Source organism: Acinonyx jubatus, chromosome A3 (genome assembly GCF_027475565.1).
Source record: "Acinonyx jubatus isolate Ajub_Pintada_27869175 chromosome A3, VMU_Ajub_asm_v1.0, whole genome shotgun sequence".
Lineage (NCBI taxonomy): Eukaryota > Metazoa > Chordata > Mammalia > Carnivora > Felidae > Acinonyx > Acinonyx jubatus.
The window spans coordinates 119,398,852-119,418,304 of record NC_069388.1 but is presented as its reverse complement, the minus strand read 5'-3'; the positions used below and the strand labels follow the sequence as shown (position 1 = coordinate 119,418,304).

The 19,453-nt window shown below is 54.9% G+C and overlaps 1 protein-coding gene across 4 annotated transcripts in view; it reads left to right on the top strand.

Moving 5' to 3' along the window:
• Positions 1-19,453, top strand: part of KLHL29 (kelch like family member 29) — a 309,817-nt gene that overhangs the window by 279,706 nt on the left and 10,658 nt on the right. For all 4 annotated transcript variants that reach the window (XM_053201183.1, XM_027033274.2, XM_027033275.2 and 1 more), the window contains 4 exons: positions 6,714-6,852; positions 15,546-15,748; positions 16,471-16,730; positions 19,162-19,360. In XM_053201183.1, coding sequence (XP_053057158.1) covers positions 6,714-6,852; positions 15,546-15,748; positions 16,471-16,730; positions 19,162-19,360 — 801 coding nt within the window. The remainder of the gene's footprint in view (positions 1-6,713; positions 6,853-15,545; positions 15,749-16,470; positions 16,731-19,161; positions 19,361-19,453) is intronic.

The following is a 19,453-nucleotide window of genomic DNA, read 5'->3' as shown; positions in this document are numbered from 1 at the left end:
CGGGGTTTGCCCACTGACCCCTGCTCAGCCAGGGGTTGGTCCTCACCTGTGCAGTTTTATGAGGTTTTTGGGTTTTTTTTTCATTTTAAGGAGAAAAACTTAAATGACTTTTATAACATCTTGGAGGGCCTGAGAATGCTCCAACTGGAAGGTAACTCTCAGTTCTGCCCAACAAATGCATATCAAGCACCCTCTAGTTCATAGCCCTGGGGCAGGGGCTGTAGGGACGGAAAGGCCCCTCAGTGCCAAATTTCACTGCTTGAGAAATAGGTCTTGTCTCCCAGCATTGGACAACTTGGAAAAGGCAGGCTGGTGAGAGGCAGTGACTGTTCTTAGGACTTTATCCCTTTCTGGTAAATGGCAGGAATTTCCATTTGGACAACAAGATAACCAGAAGGTCTCCTCACTATAACTCTAGGTCAGGCAAGAAGTCTGAGCCTTTCACACCTCTCTTGTCTAGAAGGCCCCATTTCCAGGGAGGGCTTGCCTATGTGTAAGGCTGTTAGGCCCTGGGCTGGGGCTGGTGTGACTCCTTAGTAAAGGAACGTCCCTCCAACTCGGGTCGGGTGTGTGGTTTGCAGGTGGTTTTCTCCCGTCCAAGAAGCTGGAGCCCAGCTGGCCCTCAAGGTCAATTCTGAGCTGTTCTTTAGAAAAGGAGATGTGTATATGTGATCAGTCAGGGAATGAGGGAGGAAGAAGGACAGCATTCAGCTTGGGAGCCTGTCAGCAACAGGTTTGCTCTGTTTGTGTAAAGCCACCACTTGTCCCCATAGTATCTGCACATGCTGGGCTCCTTCACTCCTGAATGAATTATCCTCTGAGCATGCATGGCACAATCTTTGCTGGGCTTTCTCAGTATATTTCACAACTGCTCTGAGTTTATAATTTTTTTAAGTCCTTTATCAAATATGTGTCATAAATACCATTGGAATCAGGAGCATTTATCACATAGCTGGGTTCTTTCTTGAGCTCTGAAAAAAATTATTTGACTGTACAACCTTTCTCGGGGCTCTGATTTAATGGACTTCTCTGCTGCAAAGCCACTGAAATGCATTGCCTTTTAATATTTGACACCTCTTCCTCTTTATTACCACCTCAGACAGCCCTTCTAGTCCAGCTGGAATGAGCCCATTAGTCTCTGACAAATAACTCGTGTATTTGATGAAAAATATGCAGAAGCTTGGCTGCAATGTCTTCTCCAGGCTTGGTTCTGTTTGCAGCCTCCCTCTTCTCTAAACAAAGCATTGGGGCCAGGCTGACCCTCCCCAGTGTCCCCTTTCTCTTGGATGCCACTTGCTGCCAGGTCCACAGAGTCAGTTTATCCCACCACTTATAACGGGCTTTGAGGTGGGGTATTTAGAGATGTCCATCACTGAGTGTTAAGAATTAGCCTCACAGCGGCACTGTTCATAGTAACCAAAAGGTGGGAGCCATCCACGTGTCTACTGACAAATGAACAGATGAGCAAACTGTGCTACATACACATAACGGAATTGCATTCAGCTTTAAAAAGGAAGGAAATTCTGACACATGCTACAACGTGGATGAACCTTGAGGGTATTATATGAAGTTAAATAAGCTAGCCACAAAAGGGCAAATACTGCATGATTCCCTTCATATGAGATACCTAGAGTAGTCAAATTCGTAGAGACAGAAAGTATGGTCACTGCCAAGAGCTGGGGAAGAGGCTCATGGGAAGTGGTTATTGAATGGGTACAGAGTTTCAGTTTTGCAAGATGAAGCATTCCAGAGATTGCACAGCACCATAAACGTGCTTAACACTACCGACCTGTACACTTAAAATAGTTACAATGGTGAATTTTACTGCAATTAAAAAAAAAAAAAAGAATTAGCTTCAAATTCCACCAGTAGAGGAGAAACTGACACAGAAGTTTTATGAGCACTTGAGTTCCATCATTTATTCATGCTTTCTGGATCAGTTGGCTCTTGCTGTGTAACAAACACTTCTAAGATTTAGTGGCTTAAACAACAACCATTGATTTAGATTATGATTCTGGTCTGCAGTTTGGGCTGGGCTCAGCTGATCTAGGTGAGGCTCAGCCGATTCTGGTGGGAGCTGGCCGGTGTGAATGGCTCCTCTCTGCTCCACATGGCCTTTTATCCTCCAAAAGACTCACTCAGGCTTGTTCATGTGGTAGTGGCAGGGGTCCCAAGAGAGTGAGCAAAAGCAAGCAAAGTTTTTGAGGCTCTGGTTCACACTCACATAATGTCCTTGCAACCACATTCTCTGGTCAAAGCAAGTCACAAGGCCCATCAAAATTCAGAGGGTGGGGAGACGAACTCCACCCCTTGATGGGAGGGGAGGCAAAGAATTTTTGCCATCTACCACACAAGCTGTATGGTTGTGCCATGGCCCCATGATAAATGTTGAAGATAAACATATAAATAAGTTACAGTCTAGTGCGGGAGACATACACGTAAATGAATAATTACAATGTACAGCATGCTCTAAAGAAGTAAGCAAGGATGCTTTGGGAGCATGGAGGAGGGCGGAGGGCAGCGGCATGTGGGAGAAGGAGGGGAAAGAGGCAGACACCTGGGACACAGTAACACCTTAACTGGTATTGCAGGTCAAAATGATCATTAGCCAGAAGAAGGGAGGAAGAGAGATTGAGGCGGAGGGCCCCGAGAAGGGTGAAGGCTGGCAGGGGACATGCCTGGGGTACAAGGAAGCTTCAGTGAGGAGTAGAGGAGGCGGGCCATGTCACAGATGGCCTTGAAGACTTTATTGAAACTGGATGGATGGCCAGGTTGCTGAGTGGAGGGGGCTTAGGGCCGGCAACAGCCAAGACATCCTCGGGGGCTGCTGCCCTAACCCAGGTGAAAGAGGGTGGTGGCTCAGACACCCAGGTGTTCCTGAGGCCAGGAGAGAATCAACAGCAGAGATTTCTAGGCAGTGAAAGAGTCAGGGTGGAGAAGAGAGGAATCAGCAGGGAGATTCAGTGTCCCCTGGGCCTGTGCTTTATGCCCAGCAATCTGAATAGCCAGGAGTTCCCCACTGAGGGGCCAAGGCCAAGGGCACAGCACAGCCACTATGTGGCCAGGCAAGGGCATGGGGTCCTGCAGGCACAGCTGGGGCATCCCTCCCAAAACCCAGGAGACCAGAAAAGAGTTCGCTGTTATCAGCCAACAAGGAAGGACCTGAGGTCAAGGCTTCCCCTCCTCCACAAGCTTGAGGCAGCCAGATTCTGCAGGATGCTGGGGTGCTGTAAGGTCTACCCCGAAGGCCTAGCCCCTGCCAGGCTCTGCCCCAATGCCCACAAACTGTCCAAACTGGGCACAGCGTTGCTGGTCGGAAAGCTTCCCCAGGACCCCACATTCTTCCAAGACCCTCGTACATTAAGTGGTTGTCCTTGGCCGAGACACGGGGTAGGCGGGAAGGCAGCTTGTGCCTGGAGCCGGTGCTGGCTTCCTCCCATGGATCCTGGGTCATGATGTCCTGAAACATCCTCTCTCTGGCTGGGCACTCAGCCGGCAGCAATAAGCACACACTGCCTGATCAATACTTTGAATGCACTTGGGGCCCCGCTGTGAAAAAGGAATCCCCTGGTGAGCACTTTCATAAATTGAAAAATTTTTCTGAAACTGAGTAATCCTGCCCAGCTATTAAATCCAGATTTCCGCAAAGTGAGAGTAGAAAGTGCTTACATTTCGATGGTGACCTGGATCTCTGAGCACCTCCCAGATCCGTCCAGGATTCCCGGAGGCGGCAGGCGGTACCTGCCAGCACTGGGGCTGCACTCTGGGGCTGCACTCGTAATCTTTGCTGGGACCTTGGTTTGAAGTCAGAGCTTTCAAAAACAATCAGAATGCTCCGGGCCCAGGAGGCGTGGTATTTTGTAACCACTGTGTTTTCCTGGCCCCCTGGGCATGGTTAACTCAGCAGGCGCATGGCTGCATCCGTCACTCACAGCAGTGTGACAACCAACGGGGAGGCAAGAGCAGGTGCTTCTAGGTGCTTGAGGGAACTGAGCACCTAAAGCTGGGGCAATGTGCCCAGGGTCACACAGCCAATTAGTGACAAAGCTGGAATGAGAACCAGGACCCAGAACTCCAGCCCAGAACTCTCTAACCCCCACACGACTTCACTCAAAAAGGTGACGTCACCCACCAGGCTCATGTTTCAGGAATGAATTCAGTTGGTGGCTCTTCTTGGAGCCGATGTGTGAACATGGCAAGCAGTTCAGCCTCAGGCCCGCCCGACCCTGCAGGTTCCCCCCATCGTGTCCTTGAGCAAGCAACAAGCTGGGGCTGCGGGTCCCACAGCCTTGCCACCTGCACCTCTCCCAGATGTCCCACAGGCCCTCACCCCAACCCCAAACTGAAGTCACCATGCCCTCCCTTCCTGGTGTCCCTCCAGAAGCCTGGAAGTGGCCCTCGTGCTGGCTGCCTCCCTTCCCCTCCAGCACTGACCCCCCCTCCCCAGGTTTCACAGCCTAAATATCTGTCTTTCTTTGTCCTTCTGTCCCCATTGTAGTTCAGGCTTTTGTCACTTCTCACTTAGATCATGGAGTGATCACCACCATCAACAAAAACATCATGCCTGCCTCCCCTTGGGCATTTACTATGTGCCAGGCCCACAGCTAACAGCTTACCATGGACTAGCTCATTTAACCTTCAACAAAGGTAGAAACTGAGGTTTCAGACACGTTCCCAGGGTCATACAGCTGATAGGAGGCAGAGTTCAGGTTCTCCCCGGGGCCTGGCTGAGGCTTCCCCTCGCCCCCACCTGCCTCTGGGCGTCCACCGGTACTCCCTGTCCCGCCTCTAACACGGCTGCCAGAACGATTTGTCTGGCACCCAGGTCTAAGCCCGTCCCTCCCCTGAACAGAATCCCATGGCTCCCTGGTGCCCACGAGACTGAGCTGCCGCCCTCTCACAAGGTTCTTGAGGTCTGACCCCACCTGCCGACCTATCACGTCCCTTTGTTCCCAATCTGCCCACAGGTGCCCTGCACACCCTCCACCTAGTGCTTCGGGCCCTGCTGGTCTCCCTTGTCCAGGTCTGAGCACACTACGGGAGCCTTCCAGAGGCCCCAGCCAGAGGGCCCACACACACCCATGCAGGTACCCTGCAGCTCCGCCTGATGTGGGGTTGGTGGTGGTCAGTGAGTCAGCATTGCCCACACAACTTAGACCCCCTTTCTCACTGTCTGCCTTGGTCTTCAGCAGAACCAGAGCCCGGTATGTGCTCACAAAGAAGGGCCTACCTGACACCAAGGCCCACAAGCCCCTGAGCTCAAGCTCAGGGATTTTCACCAGGCTCTGGAAAAGAGTGGGAGCCTCTGTCCCCATTTTGCAGATGTTGAGACAGAGGCTTGTCCAAGGACATATAGGTGTCAGGGACCGAGCTGGGCTCGGGAGCACATCTTGACAGACAGCCAATGCTGGCCCATGTGGACAGAAATGACTGGTCAGTCTGCAGCAGGGCATTTTGGAAAGTAATTCCAGAACACCAGCCAGGGTGCAGCATAGACCTGGAGGGCTCAGGGTGATGGTAGGGGACTTGGAATCAGGGCTCAGTTCTGCAGACCACCCTCTTGTATTCATCTGCCAAAGAACATAACCCTTCCTGACAACAGTCTATGTCATTCTGGCCCAGAATCTGGGCCTCTGATGTCCGGCAACCAGCAGCTAGAGGGTCCAGGGGGCAGGCAGGCAAGGCAAGGCCAGTGGGAGTGTTGATCGTCTGAAGGCCCTAACTTTTGCAAGGGAAAGAGTTTCTCTAAACTAATCAGGGTAGCCATCGGGCTCTCTTCCTTACCCTGCTGAGCCTTGAGGTGGGTCTAGGAGACATCCCCAGGTTTGGAGCCCACAGGCCCGGGACACTCTCTGAACCAACCCCAGGTGGCCAAGACACCAGGCAAAGGTAGGTGTGCGTCAGGGCGGGAAGGCCCCAGAGGCCACTTTGGGACCTGCTGGGGCTGTAAGCCAGGCTCCCCGACGCCGAAGCCCCAGCTGAGGGTGGGCACCCTGAGAGAACAGCCCAGGAAACGGGAGGAGGCGCACACAGGTCCTACCTCTTGGCGGCCTTCCCCAACAGTTCCGGAAGTGTGCAATGGAAGGAAGTGCTCTCCAGGCCCCCATTCCACCCCTCCCTTCTTGGGGCCCCTCTCTAAGAAGCTCACCCCATGCCTTGACTTGAGCGTTTAACATAAAGGATGCTGTTTTTGCAGGTTTTGTGGTTTTTATTCCTTTGAACCATATCCAGCCCATCTTACATCACAATGCCATGCTTTACTTGGTATCAGATACATCAGCACTCATTGGCATTTGGAGAACTCGTTCTGTAGTTTTATAACAGTTTTTAGTTGTCTGTGATAATGTATTCTGTTTCCAATTGTCAGTATGGGAATCTTTTCCCCCAGCCTTTCAATTTCTGGGTTTGATTTTTTTTTTCTATATTGTATTGTTTCGGTTTGTTTTTATTTATTTCTTTGTTTTCTTTCCTTCTTTTTTTTTCCTTTGCTTTTGAAAGTTGTTGTTCCTTTGATTATGTAGCCCCTCCCAATTGCTGCTTGTTTACGCATCGTTTGTGACTTCTTTTGACTGTCAGTGTTGAGCCAGTCTTGCCAAGAAACAGTATCAAGTATTTTCCTATTTCTCTACTTCTTGAAAGAAAAAATTTTAATTAAAAAAAAAAAAAAAACTCTTAATGGGAACCTGGCCCTGTCTGTCTTCTCTGTTCTGCAGAAATGTTGAAGGAATTGAACCAGCAGCGCAGAGCGAAAGCGTTTACAGACCTGAAAATTGTTGTTGAAGGCAGAGAGTTTGAAGTCCACCAAAATGTTCTAGCTTCCTGCAGCTTGTATTTCAAGGACCTGATTCAAAGGTTTGCCTTCCTTCCAGCTGTGGTCGGGTCTGTTCCTTTGTAGGACGCTTTTGTGTCGCTTTTCTCCTCCCCTCTCTTGCAGGTTCCTGAAGCGTGACTCCCTGTCACAGAGCCAGTAGCCATCTCTCCCCCTCCTCCCCCTCCTCCCGAGTGCCCTCTCACACACAGCCTCAGAGCAGCCACTGCCCCCGGCCTGCCCCACGCAGCTTTGCTGGTCACCCGGGGGCCACTGTCAGCAGTAGACGACACCCGGCCCTGCCCCGAGGATCCCGAGTTCTCAGTGGCTCACAAGCCCTCCCTGAGATTAGGAGGACTGTAGACTCCACGTAGGCTCCACTTTAAGGGACCACTGCACACTGTCCCCACTGGTCGAGCACGGGGTCCCAGGCACCGTCATCACTGCTGTCGATAGTGAACTTAACGCCAGGAAAGCACATCGACCAGACCGTCCCCCGCTGAGGAGCACAAGGTGCCGTTTTCCACAGCTCGAGTCGGGGAGAAGAGACTTGTAGCCAAATCCTCATTCACGCTGCATGCCTTGATACTTGTACACTGAGCCTAAACCGGCGTTGTCTGAGCACAGACCACGTGTGTCCTAAACACGGTCTCTCTCAGCCTTTGCTCCCCTGCCCTCTGCCCTCTGCCCTCTGCCCCGGCTCTTTCTACCTGAATGAGTTTTAATGGTGCATGAGCATCTTTTTTTTTTTTTCTTCCATTTTGTTGATTTTTTTAATTTGTCTGCTTCATACCCTCGCAAACGAGTCAGGGGCCACCTTCTAGCTCCTTAGTGAGGGAGAGCAGCCGAGGGGGCCGGCCCAGGGTAACGCTCCTGTCTCTCTCACCCATCAGCAGATTAATGCCGCTGCTCATTTTGCCTTGCAGCCTCTCCGGGGCGGACGCTGAGCCGGGACTGGGCTCAGAGTGAGAGGACAGGACCTCTGCTTGCTTCCCAATGCTGTGTTTGGACTTGCCAACTAACCCCAGAGTGACTGTGTTTTGTTTCAGGATGGCACACTGGCTGGCACCTCCTTTCCAATCTGTTGTGTCCTTTCACTTAGAGCTGAGCTGCCCGGCGTGCAAGCCCCGCCCAGCCACACTGGCCCCAGCCATGCAGGACGGGGCAGGCTCTTTGTGACTTCCAGTCTCATGGACAGCTTGGGTCTCCTCCCGCCCCCGGTGCTTGGGTTCTCGCTATCCAAGCACAGGGGTCAGGGGCATGAGCTCTGGGGTAAAGGGGCACGTTCAGTGGCTTCTTCAGGCCAAGGGAGGTCTTTGTGCTGCCATTCTTGGCAAATTCTGGTACTGGCAGTGACCAGCATCCTAGGGCCTTGGTCCCTGCTACAGACCAGCTGGAGAGCACAGAGCGGGCAGGATGCAGGGGCAGGTTGGTACTAAGCGATGGCCCAGCCCTGGGCTAGAATGATGCGGGCAAGAGGAGCGCAAGAGCCATTTGAATGTCTTCAGAGACCTTACATGCAAAGCCAAACTTGTACACAGCTGAGAAGAGGACACCACTAGGTGGGAACCCAAAGTAGTGAAGCCTTCTTAGGCCAAAAAGAAAGAGGAAGAACATTCCAGGCAAGGGGTGGTTTGCTTGGAATGGTCTGGAATACAAGGAATGTTCTAGAATGTTCTAGAATGCTCCAGACAGGGGATGGGTTCCTGAAATGAAAAGCTGGGACAGAGACTGTCATGAGCAGTGTGGAGGGGAATATAGCCTTCGCAGAGATGGGTGTGAGCTGGGGTGAGATAGGCAGGCAAGCCCTGACCCCTGGGGCTAGGGCCCTGGGCTTGGTCTGAGGATGTGGGGGTCATCAGGAGCAGGGGATGCTCACCTGAAGATGAAAGAACTGTGGGATGTGCCTCGGTGACCCTAAGCGGAACTGATGGGTGCTAGAGCCAAGAGGCAGTCACTGGAAGGGAGAGGGCACCCCACTGGGAGCTAGGAGACCTGGGTTGTACACCTGACTCTGCCACTTGTCCTATGACCCCAGGCAAGTCACGTCCTCTCTCTCAGGCCTCGAGATTTCTCCTCTGTAAAACAGGAGGTTGGTTCAAATGACATCCAGGTTTCCTTCCAGCTCTGACATCCCAAGGTGGCGGTAAGGGGATGGGCATGGCCGGGCCTGCAAAGGCTTCCCGTGTGCAAGCCCGAGGACGTGAGAATGGTGAGATCACAGGGTGGAAGGTGGGTCCATGGACCAATGTCAGGGCAGAGCTGAGGGGGTGATGAAGGACGTCCAAGTAGACGCATCTGGTAGGCAGCCACATAGAAGGGTCTGAATCCAGACAGATTGAGGCCCGGGGAGACTCCTTCGGCATACAGGAGGGCACTCAGGGAGGAGGGAAGGCCGAAGCCAAGCCCAGAGACCCCCTGTGGTTGAAGGTCACAATGCTAATTTGCAGCCATTTCAACCTTTTACTTCCCTCAACTTGACCTTGGTGCACATCACCATTTCTGCCCATGGCTGCAAAAAGAGTCCTCTTGTGGGGAGGAAAGTGGACTCGCTACGGAAAGATGATTTCCTTTCTGGCCGTGTAAAATTCTGGAGAAGCTCACGCTCTCACGGTCAGGGGACGGTTGACGTCACCAGGCCATTTCAGTCTGTGACCCTAGAGACTTGGTGTATATCAGCCAGGACGGCTCAGCGAGAGAAATGGGGCCCTGCCCACTGAGCCCGAAGCAGGTGCTTCCCTCTCGGGCGTCTGCACTACAGAAACAGAGGGAGTGGGCACAGTCTGTTTGTGGAACGTGGTGTTCCGGTCCTTACCTTCATGAGGGTCTCAGTGAGCACTGTCAGGGGCGGGTGGCTGCCCCAGGACCCGCAGACCCAGAGGCTCAGGCTGGACTCCTTTCCACCTCCGTCCTGGGGCCGGTAATGCGTTCACCACTCCAGCCCCAGCAAGGACACCATCCCAGCCCCCAGCCTCGACCCTGGTGTGGACAACCTCACCCTGGGCCACAGGACAGACCTTAGGGAAACCAAGTCATTCGGTACTTTTCGCTCAGCTAACAAGCAGGAGCCCTTCCTGGGTGCCAGGTCTGGCCGGAAACGCTAGATGAGATGAGTCTCTGCCTCGAGGAGGCCCACAGCCTGCCAGGGGGAGCCTGTAAAGAAGTGTGAACGGGAGAGCAGACTGAGCACACAAATGGGGTTTAGCGGCTCACAGGCAAAGCACCTAACTGTGGTAGAAGAGGTGTTCAGGGACAGCCCCCAGGGAGTGGTGGCATCTGGTGTGGGTTTTAAACAAAGAAGGGAATTGGCCGGGCTGGTGAGTAGGACAGAGCCACTGCTGGCAGAGGAGGGAGAGAGTGAGGCCGGTGCCAGAGGTGGAGCCAGCTCGCAAGGCTTTGCTGGAAGCCCGGAGGGGCCACGGTCAGATCTGTGTTTCATAAGGATAACAATCGGTGAGCGGGAGAGCAGGATCTCAGTGTCCTCTCCTGACCAGCTCAGCTGCCCGTGAGCCCCCGGGCCAGGCAGATGTCCTGCCCGGAGCCCCCGTTCTCCAGGCCCCAGGCCGACTCCCCACCTTTGTCCATGTGTTCTTTCCTCACATGTGCACGTACCTTTAGTGTGGCTGCAACGGCTTCTTTCCACTAGTCTTCCCTGACTGAGATTCAAACTCCTGTCTTTTTCCTCTGATGAGAACAAGACCCAGCCCAGAAGGAGACTTGTAGAAATGTCTAATGCCATCCTGAAAATCCTCCCACTAACCCTGAGAAGCAGGTGCCATTAGTATCCCCATTTTACAGATGAAGAAATTGAGGCCCAGAGAATTTTAAGTAAGCAAGCAGGTCCGGGATTGGAATCAAGGTCTGACTCCAAAGCTCATGCTTTTACCACCCGTTCGCTAACCTGGAGAAGAACAAAAATGTAGTCTTTATTTGTGCATGAAGTCTATAAGGAAAGAAAGTGAAACTTAGGGTTGACCATGTAGTCAGATGGGCAAGGAAAAAGGATGGAGAGCCTGTGTGTGTGCGTGTGTGTGTGTGTGCACGTGTGTGTACACTTGTGTATGTGCTAGAAACACTTGTAAACTGGACATCAGATCTGCCCAAGAGAAGACATAATCCCCACCTAAAACAGGTACCTAAGTTGCAGACACTTGCCCTCATCCAAGGGGAGGCCGTATCCTCTGGAGTGAGGAGCACCGGAAGAGACTCCGGGAGGCCATCGGGAAGCTCGGAGCAAAGCTTGTGCTGAGATCCCCAGGCCTGACTCGCCATCCCTTTTTTGCCCCATCTGAGTCCCTGCAACAATCAGGGGTGAAAACACGGCAGGAAGGGGAGCTGTGGCTTTGCCTTTGGATAATGTGAGGGATAGAGTGCTGCGTGACCACCACACCTCTCCTGCACCCAGGCTGGTGGGGGACCCCAGCAGGACTGAGTGGGCTGAGCCCCAGGTTTCAGGGACTTTGAGCCGACTAGAGCTAGTGGGGTTCTGTGGTGTGGCTGCAATCTCCCAAGTCCAAAGTCGCTTCTCAACCCTGCTGAGCAAGACCTGGGTCTGCCCTGGACTTTTGGGGGAGCCTACAAAGAAGTCCCTTCACTTATCCCCAGGAGCCGAGGAGCCCTCAGGGTCCACTTGTGCCATGAGAGGCATTGGCTGCACCCCTTTGCCGGGTAGGCTGTGGGCCCCATCACAGAGGACAGGGGGCTGTCCTTAGAGATAGCAGAGGGAATGCCCTCCCTGCCAGTACTTCCGAACACGACCACAAGCCTGGGTGTGGGAGAAAATGTCAAGCCCCAGAGAAACTTGCCCCCTCATCATACCAAATAGGACAGAGACCTGGCATTCTGCCTTCTAGCTGAAACCCTCATCTCACAAAGTCTGTTGGAGCCAATGACTCATTCGAACTATATTCTCTTTTCATATTAAAAAAAACAGATGGCGACATTGATTTGTCCAAGGTGCTTTTCACAAGCCCCATGTATAGGCTCTGGGCTTCTCCATCTTTCTCACCAGGGGAAGCTAAAGGGATCTACCTAACTGAGTGGCATAGAGTCCAGATGTAGGGGAGCCCAACAGACTTTAACACAATAGTCAGGCCATATGCTGCCTTTCACCTCCTTCCCTGTGGGGTTGGGCATTTGTGGGTGGCAGTCTGCCCCCTTTCCTGGCAGAACAGAGAGGTGTGGCTGGAAGACCACATAATAAGACAAGAGATTCACAGATCTCGAAGGCCAGCAGAAAAATTTAAGTCAGACCCATCGCCAAATCACCATGGGTGGGCCAGGGCTCACCCAGTGAGACTAGAGTGTGCCGTGTCTGTGCCCTGGAGCAGGAACATGCCTGAGCTCCTATGCATGCAGTGGGATGGAAATCACATTGGAGGAGCGGGGTCATCCTCCTGAGCAGTCAGGATGCCATCCTCAGTCACCACCTGCTCCATGACATCCCCCACCCACCACTGCCCCATGTGTCCCTCCCATTCTAGATCTAAGTTGCAAAATGAAAGCATATGATCACTGAGGTGTGTGAGGAGTAACGAAGGAGTGCCCTAAAATCTAGGGAGGGCAGTTCTTATCCAGGAGAGCAAATTGCTGATGGTGGGATCTCAAACCATCTCCTATTTGGGATGAGGCATTCCTGGCATGTCCACAGATCCAGGCCTGCCAAGCAGAGGGTGTGTCCCATACCTGAGGAGAAGGTGAGCCCAGGGAGTTTGGGTCTTCTGGCAGAACCCTGTGTGGACAGGGCAACACCAACCTGCCCCACACTCCCACCCCCAGTGTTAGGTCCATGGCTCAACCTGACAAGGCTACCACTGCTCATTCCTGCCCTGCCCCATCTCCTTCCAAGGCCATGTCATGACCCAGACTACCCAGCAGCTTTCAGTACTCCATGTGGCTGAGTGGAGCAGGAGGCTTGGACCCCAAGAGCCAGCTTAGGACAGGGACAGAATGGTCATCTGTGGAGGACACAGCTTCCCACTGGTGACCAATGGCCACCCAAAAGAAGCAATGCCTCCCAGGGGATCCCTACTTATAGGGAAGAGACCTAGGGATCACTGAGGTCTAGTCCCAAGACAGTCTGATGGTCAGCAATGGAAAGTGACCACCGGCTTCCCTTGGCCCCATGAACACCCATGTGGACAATGAACATGTATGTGCAGATGAGCTACATAAGGCCTCACTGCCTGGGGCCTCACCTCCTATAGATCTTGAGCTCAGCCAGCCAACAAAGCCTCCAGCCATTCCCCAAATGTCCTTTGCCCAGCAGCCCCCTGCTTTCCACAGGGGGCCTCAAAGGGGGCCTGAAGGAACAGCTATAGCCATGCATTATAGGGACAGTGGTTCTTGTCAACCCTGGACGGCACCTGCCATGGTCAACACCCCATATGCCTCCTCACATTGTCCCTGTACTCCTTGGCCATGTGGGCACCACTCTGTCCCCAGGACCCTCTCCCTGGCTCAGAATCTGGGTGGGACAAGCATCTCTCAAAAGCACAGCCATGCATGTCCCATCGGACTCATCACTCAGGGCCATAGACTCCCCTGACGTTCCATCTGCCCAGCACCCCTCCCCACAGGGTGATGCTGAGGGTTCTCAGGGTCACATGTCACATGGACTTCAGTGTGTGCGTGTGTGTGTGTGTGTGTGTGTGTGTATACAGCTGAAGTCCACCCCAGCTCTTCACTGAACTGGAGCTTGTCTCCTGGGTGGACAGGAGGGCTGACCTGAGGTGGGCACAGCAGTGGCTGGGGACCTTGGGAGAATGTGAGCAGCCCGACTTTGGCCCCATAAGCCCTGCCCTGGCTGTGGCCCAGCAGGACCTCTGCAGAGCATGAAAGGTGTGAGGAGGAAGGGCCAGGCAGTGGCATGTAGGAATGAAGGCAGAGGCAGCAAAGACCGAGTAAGAGGTTGACCAGATGGCCCTTGAGGCCTGGGGTGTTAGATTTCTGTGGTTTCAAGTGATCACATAATGAACTAGTTTTACACTGAACAAAGTTACCCAAGCATGAAAATCTATCCCGACAGCAGAGGACTCAGTGTGTTAAGTCACTTGAAAAGTCACACACACTGTGTATGTCTCTGGGTTTGAGAAGAGCCTCTGCCAGCACCGTTCCCTGTCAGCTTTCCCTCCAGGCCGGGAGGCAGGGCTCCGCAGGCCTCCATCAGATGAGCCATTCCGTGGGGAGGGCCCAGCGTGACACCCTGGGAAGGGTGGCAGGATCACAGCTACATCTGTTCCCTGCCCCATCGTATCGGTGTTTTAAAAGCACTTGGTGGCCAGGCCTAACTGGAGAGAATGTGGCTCTCGTGGTCGCATTTCAGACTCTCGCGGGGAAGGTGTTTTCCAGCCTCTGTCACATAAACTTTCCATGGGACTTCAGATGCCATCCAGTTCAACCCTCTTGTTTTGCAGAAGAGGAGCCTGAGGGCCAGAGAGGCAAGGTGGCGGCCTGTCAGTGACGGGGCAGGGGCACGCAGGTCCTCTAGCTCCCTGCCCACACAGGAGTCAGCCTCCCTCTGGGGCTAGCCTGCTTACTTCCGGACGCCTCCGCACCCTGGCTGCCAGCCACGGGGGCACCCAAGGGACCAGTCACGAGAGTCTCACCCCAGCCTCCTCAGGACTGGGGGGAAACACAGAGGTCATTTCCCAGCTACGTGGCAGAACCCGGCCTCGGGCAGGACCAGGCTCCGTGCAGGAAGCAGGACCGGTCAGAGTGGCCGTGGTGGGGCACCAAGCCAATCATCTCTGAAAAACCTGCCTCCTGACTCTTAACGCTCTGGGTGTCTTTCCTCCTGGTCACTTCTGTGGCACTGTTATTTTTGCCTCATCTTATCTGTTTCCTTCCAGGTGCAGCTTTAGGGCGCGGCTGCCAGGCCTTAGGAGCCTTTGCAATGGTTTTGTATTTCTGTAGACACCAGATATAAACATATTTATATATTTGTGTCCCTCCCCTGCTCCCCCCAGTTCACAAGCCCGACGCACACTCTACACGCAGGCCACTCTGACCTCTGACCCCGTGTTCCATGTGGCAGGAGGGCCCCGCCCCGGGCCAGGTCCCAGGTCATGGCTGCTGGCTGTCTGTGGCGGAAGTCCTTGGTTGTTCCCCTTCCCCTCCCCCCCAGCTCTAACCATTCTGTCCGTCTATCTTGTCTCGTCCTCAGTTTCAAAGCAATGTCATGAAGGGCTTCCTTTCCATGCCTAAAAAAGGAAACAATATGTTTTTGGAAATAGGTGGGGTTGGAGTCAGGGTTCCGGGACGGCTTGGGGCGATCGAGGGACGGCTCAGGATCGGCTGTGTTCACGGCCGGTTGGGGGCCTCAGTCACACCCGGGGCTCTCCCACTGGAGGCGGCCGGGCCCCGGACCCGCCGGCCTTGTTTGGCCGGGACGCCCGGAGCCGGAGCCGGCAGTGGGGCGGAATCGTATTGTTTCCCTTTGAGGCCAGTCCTGGTCCTCGTCCCCATCCACAGCTCATGCTTTTTGATTTGCATCTTTTTTTGCATGGACATGCCAAGTAGTGATAAGCAGGGTTTTCTGTTCTTTTGGGCGTCTCTGGTCAGACTCTTCTCTTTCAGATCCCGTGTAAGGTCGTTAGGTTCAGGCGTGTCATTGCCGTGTCCCTTGAGTCCTAAAATGAAGGGCATGACCGAGGCGTGCAGGGAGATCTAGCCCTGTGAGGAGGCGGCGCTGTGGCCGCGGGGTGGCAGGTAAGAACACCCTGGTCTCTGTGCCTAGGTCGGTGCAAGACGGCAGCCAGTGTGGCCGGGAGAAGCTGGAGCTCGTCCTGTCCAACCTGCAGGCCGATGTCCTTGAACTGCTCCTGGAGTTTGTCTACACGGGCTCCCTGGTCATCGACTCGGCCAATGCCAAGACGCTGCTGGAGGCGGCCAGCAAGTTCCAGTTCCACACATTCTGCAAAGTCTGTGTGTCCTTTCTCGGTGAGCCTGGGGGGTGGGGAGCGCTTGGGTCACCTGGAGGGAATAGCACGGGTGGACAAAAAATTTGTAAGCAGTGAGGATTCAGAAGGAAAGGCTGTGTGTCCACCTCAGGGTGGAGCTGGATTTCACAAGGCAGCTTGAAGATGAAAATTCAGATAACTGCACGCCCTGGCACAGACCTGGACACGTCCAGGCTAGAATCGCCGGTAGCCAGATCCCTGGAGAGCCGGCCAGACTGATGCCCGGTCTAGAGGCCAGGTTGGGTGAGGCTGAGGCGCATGGGAAGTGGCAGGTGGGCATATGAGTGGTGTTACTGCTGGTGTGATTCTAAAATGGGAGCCTGTCACTGTTATAGAAGACACTGGAAGCCTCAGCGTGGCCCTTGCCCCCAGCCCAGGCCCAAGCTCTAAGGCTCACAGGCAGTGAGGATGCCTCCAAGCCCGGTACTGACACTCCATACCTCACGCTCTCGGTCCTTCTGCTGGGACCTGCGGGAGCAGAGGGAGGTCCCAGGACAGGAAGCATGTGACAGGGCAGAGGAAAACCCGGAAGGTACACCCACAGCTCCAGGGATACCGGAAATGGTCCTGTGGGGACCCTGGCTGCTAAAGGCAGGTCACAAGGACATGGACTTGGAGAGGGATCCAGAGTGTCAGGCGATAGGAATGGAAGGCCACCCTTCCAGGGCCCTGTGGTCAGTGGTCTTGTGCTCTTGCCCCCAGAGAAGCAGCTGACGGCCAGCAACTGCCTGGGGGTCCTGGCCATGGCTGAGGCCATGCAGTGCAGCGAGCTCTACCACATGGCCAAGGCCTTTGCGCTGCAGATCTTCCCTGAGGTGGCGGCCCAGGAGGAGATCCTCAGCATCTCCAAGGACGACTTCATCGCCTACATCTCCAATGACAGCCTCAACACGAAGGCCGAGGAACTAGTATATGAGACCGTCATCAAGTGGATCAAGAAGGACCCCGTGGCCCGTGCACAGGTAGTCCCCCACCCCACCCACCCCTTCTCCCTGTGTCAGGGGCATGGTGCAGGGATGGCGTCTGGAGCAAGGGTGCAGGAAGGTGGAAGAGGCAGGATGGCCTGGTCAGACCATCCGCGGGGTGTACAGGAGCCCCGAGGCCCGGGCAGGGGGAGGCTGGGACTGCCACTGTGGGCAGCAGAGAAGCAAAGGGAGGGATGAGAGATGAGGGGTCAGCTGCCAGAGGGTTGGAAGGGCTGTGTCCCACCTGAAGGAGACTCAAGCCAACGAGCGGCTGCAGGGCCCTACAGGGTAAAGCTGGTGCCCCAGGGCCCCTGTGAGCTCAGACCGGGCAGGAGGAGACCCCTCCCCCAATGCTCCGGTTATGGAGAGGGTGGAGGGCACCTGGACCAAACAGAAACCACGCCGGAGATGGGAATCCACTGCACACATCACAGGAGGGAAGTCCCTCGGAGGGGACAGCTGGGGAAATCGGAGCCAGGGTCCAGGGCAGAAGGAGAGGAGGGCAGGTCCCCGGAAGGATTCCAGGATCCCCGGAATCAGAATTCGATCACAACCCAACAGGATCTTTGGGCCAGAAAGCACGTGCTGAAGGCCTTGCTCAGAATGGGACTGCCTTGGTTCTCACATCTGAGCACCCCCCACCCCCAGGAGTTAGTATGGACACAGGTAGTTCTCAGGAGAGCTCAGAGTCCACCTGGAAAGCAGCACAGGAGGCCAGGGCCCACAACACCCTGAGGCAGCTGAGTGATAGAAGACAAGGGAACTTCACTGCGTGTGGAGCGGGAAGCGACACAAGGGAGGGAGGGGTGGGCCAGGCGCCGGCATCGGTAGCACGGGGCCCTCCACCCTGGCCCAGCCCCTGAGCCCAGGAGAAGGGCGTGCTCTGGTCGGATGGGGAGGGGGCAAGATTCATTTCTGGAGAAGGCCGTCAGGTTGGGCAGCTGTAATAGAGACTGCCCAATGCACTAAGGCCCCCAAATCTGTCTCCAGCCCAGACCTCCGAGTGTCTACTGCACACCTTCCCTGCCAATATCCCTCAAGCCCCTCTAATTCGTAAACCCCCAAAGCTACACACCTTCTTGTGTTGCTTCCTTCCATTCCACCCATTACCCAAAACAGAAGGCTGGATACCTCCCACACCTTCCACATCCATGGGGCCACACGCTGCTGTCGCTTCGTCTCCTCGCTCCCTCAGGAGAGGACCGACTTTCTCTCCCCATTCAGGACCCAGATCTCACCAGCATCACTGCAGTCGTCTCCCACGCGGTTGCCCTGCTCCAGTCTTCCCCACTCCAAACTCATTCTGACCCTGCCGCCTGAGTGAGCGGTCTTCCTAAAGGACACGTTGGATCGTTTCATTTCTTTGTTTAAAGCCCCCGTGAGCTCGTCATCGACTCTGCAGGAAACACCACTCGGCCCTTGGCAAGGGAGGCATAGGGGTGGTCAGGCTCTGGCCTCCACTAACTTCTCCAGTCCCCTCTCCCCTGGCCACCACACCCGCCGCAACAAAGACCGTTTGCACCTGACAAGAATAAGCTCCAGAGAATTCCCCACGTGCGCCGATCTCCCCACCCTTCCCATGCCTCTGTGTGTGCTTTTGGCGTCCTCCCTCCTCTCTGCCTGAGGCCTCAGAAATCTGCGATCCTTCCACACCCAGCTCAGGCGTCATCCACTCCCACACTCCCAGACCCCCTAACTGTACTCCTCCCTGGAGCCCCACTAGTGCCTTTTATGTAATGGATCCTCCCCCCACCCCATTTTACTGTGTACACCTGAAAGTCAGACACCAGGTCTTCCTGGGCTTTGCACCCCCAATAAGGAGGGTCACCAATGATTTGTTGACTGAAACTAAAGCTGAGCAGTGAGCAAAATGTTTGCCAGGCAAGAGGGATTTGAGTCAGTCCACGAAAAGCCTTCAATGCAGGTGAGAGGGGCCAGGGGCCAGGTGCCGCTGAAGGGGTTTGTTGGCCCTGGGGAGACGCAGGTTCTGACGGGGGTGACTGGCAAGCTTCACGGTCACCGTCAGCCTTCCCGGGGCCGTCGCACCTGTTTTTGACTTCCTGCCCCACGTGCGCCTCACCAGGGATCAGGATGCTCGTTTCAGCCTCCCCCCCGCAGCCTGGGGTGAAGCAGACGCCCGTGAGCTGGGCGGAGGCAGGAACGAGGTGCCGAAGAGGCAGACGGACGGTTCGCCCCAGGGTCAGCCGCGCCACACCCACCTCCCCCGTTCCTCTCCTCTGGCTGGTGGGAGCCCCCGCTCTCACCGTCTAGGCTGGGCTGAGCAGTGTTTACACTCTCAAGCCAAATACACACTGGAGTGCCCCCTGTATAGTACCACACCCCTCCTTCCTGTCTCCCCAATCCAACTCGGCAGGGGTGGCTCCGTCCGTGTAACCTCGGTCGATCCCGTGTCTCCCCCACCTTGCAGTATGCCGCAGAGCTCCTGGCCGTGGTCCGCCTCCCCTTCATCCACCCCAGCTATCTGCTCAACGTGGTTGACAACGAGGAGCTGATCAAGTCGTCAGAAGCGTGTCGGGACCTGGTCAACGAGGCCAAACGCTACCACATGTTGCCCCACGCCCGCCAGGAGATGCAGACACCCCGAACCCGGCCCCGCCTCTCCGCAGGTACCGAGGGACATGCCCCGAACTCCCCAAATGCAGGTGCCATAGGGTCAGCCCCACTCTGGGTGGTCCCCTCCAGAGGCACCAGGCGCAGAG